Source organism: Mandrillus leucophaeus, unplaced genomic scaffold (assembly GCF_000951045.1).
Source record: "Mandrillus leucophaeus isolate KB7577 unplaced genomic scaffold, Mleu.le_1.0 Scaffold177, whole genome shotgun sequence".
NCBI classification, from domain to species: Eukaryota; Metazoa; Chordata; class Mammalia; order Primates; family Cercopithecidae; genus Mandrillus; species Mandrillus leucophaeus.
The window spans coordinates 3,240,270-3,242,070 of NW_012101776.1; the positions used below are offsets into that span (position 1 = coordinate 3,240,270).

General features: G+C 37.9%; 1 protein-coding gene across 1 annotated transcript in view; it reads left to right on the forward strand.

The window, feature by feature from the left end:
- KIAA0196 (KIAA0196 ortholog) overlaps positions 1–1,801 on the forward strand; it is a 97,358-nt gene that overhangs the window by 47,665 nt on the left and 47,892 nt on the right. Inside the window, exons 12-13 of the mRNA XM_011977288.1 lie at positions 338–504; positions 584–659. Of these exons, the coding sequence (XP_011832678.1) occupies positions 338–504; positions 584–659 (243 nt within the window). The remainder of the gene's footprint in view (positions 1–337; positions 505–583; positions 660–1,801) is intronic.

Genomic DNA, 1,801 nt, shown 5'->3' on the forward strand with positions numbered 1-1,801 from the left:
CCCAGCTAATTTTGTATTTTTAGTAGAGATGGGGTTTCACCATGTTAACCAGGCTGGTCTCGAACTCCTGACCTCAGGTGATCCACCTGCCTCGGCCTCCCAGAGTGCTGGGATTACAGGCGTGAGCCACCGCACGTGGCCAACTCTATTATTCAAAACATTATTTTTACTCATAATCTATAACCCTATCTAATTGATATGATTATATATTTTTAGAGATATAATTAATACTGAAATCGTCAGAAGTAGTGTGCTTTATTTGAAGTGTTTTCAAGAACAAATGAGCACCATAGAGTCCATTCAGGATTTTTAAATTAAGTGTATTTCTGTAACACAGGTTCAAGAATTCCACCAGTTGGAATCCAATCTACAAGTATGTCAGTTTCTTGCCGATACTCGAAAGTTTCTTCATCAAATGATCAGAACCATTAACATTAAAGAGGAGGTTCTGATCACGATGCAGATCGTTGGGGACCTTTCTTTTGCTTGGCAGTTGATTGACAGGTAATGTAGGCAGTGCTGACATTTGCTATAGATGAAAGGCCCTGGGAACATCTTCTTACCATCTCTCTTCTTTTTACAGTTTCACATCTATCATGCAAGAAAGCATAAGGGTAAATCCATCCATGGTTACTAAACTCAGAGCTACCTTCCTAAAGGTAAGCAAAACACAGTGAGATTCTCTGTTACTAGGAAAGAGTTGGCCTTCATTCATACCTCATTCATTAATTCAGCCCAAGATTTTATCCTTTTAGGAAGGTAAATAATTTCAATATTTTTATAGACTGAAATTGTTAGCAGTTTTTCCATGAGATCATAGTTTCAAAGATGCCAGAAATATTTGAAGTTTTAATTAATATAAGTTGGAATGTCTTCAGGAATGCTGTTTTATAAGTTGGAATATCTTCAAGAATGCTATTTTTAAGTGAAGAGTAGATTTTTTTTTTTAAGTTTTATCTGTGTACTAAAAATGTGAGTCTTTTGTGTCCTTTATTCCCTAGGCATGAATTAAGTCCTTTTACTTATTCATTCAAAAAATTACTGAGCCTCTGCTACAAACTAGTATTAATATCTACAATAACAGGGAATATTGGTGAAAAATAGGCGCAGCCCGTGCTCTCATAGTAATTTCAGTTCGTGGTAAATGAACAAAGAATCTACTCAGTGTCTTCTTTTATTTATGTATTTATTTATTTATTTATTTATTTAGAGATGGAATCTTCCTTTGTTTCCCAGGCGGGAGTGCAGCTCTGCCTACCAGGTTCCAGCAATTCTCTTGCCTCAGCCTCCCAAGTAGTTGAAATTATAGGCGTTCACCACCATGTCCAGCTAATTTTTACTATTTTTAGTAGAGATGGGGTTTTACCATGTTGGCCAGGCTGGTCTTGAATTCCTAACCTCAAATATTCCTCCTGCCTTGGCCTCCCAAAGTGCTGGGATTACAGGTGTGAACCACCAAGCCCAGCCTACTCAATGTCTTCTGACAGAGCTACCATGTACCATATATATCAATTTTGAGATGCACCATTTTTTGGGAGGTGGGGGTGAGAGGGATGGTGTTTTACTGTGTTGCGCAGGCTGTATCTCAAACTCCCAGGCTCAAGCGATCCTCCTGCCTTAGCCTCCCAAGTAGCTTGCATTATAGGCGTGCACCATGCGCCTGGCTACTACAACTTTTTTCATATTTTAACATTCCTGTAACTGGGGATAGGTTTTATCGTTGATGGCATATCATAGTTTAGTTGTCAGCATTTAATTTTTTTCTGAGTGACATATAAAATAATGGCACTTCTTTTTTTTT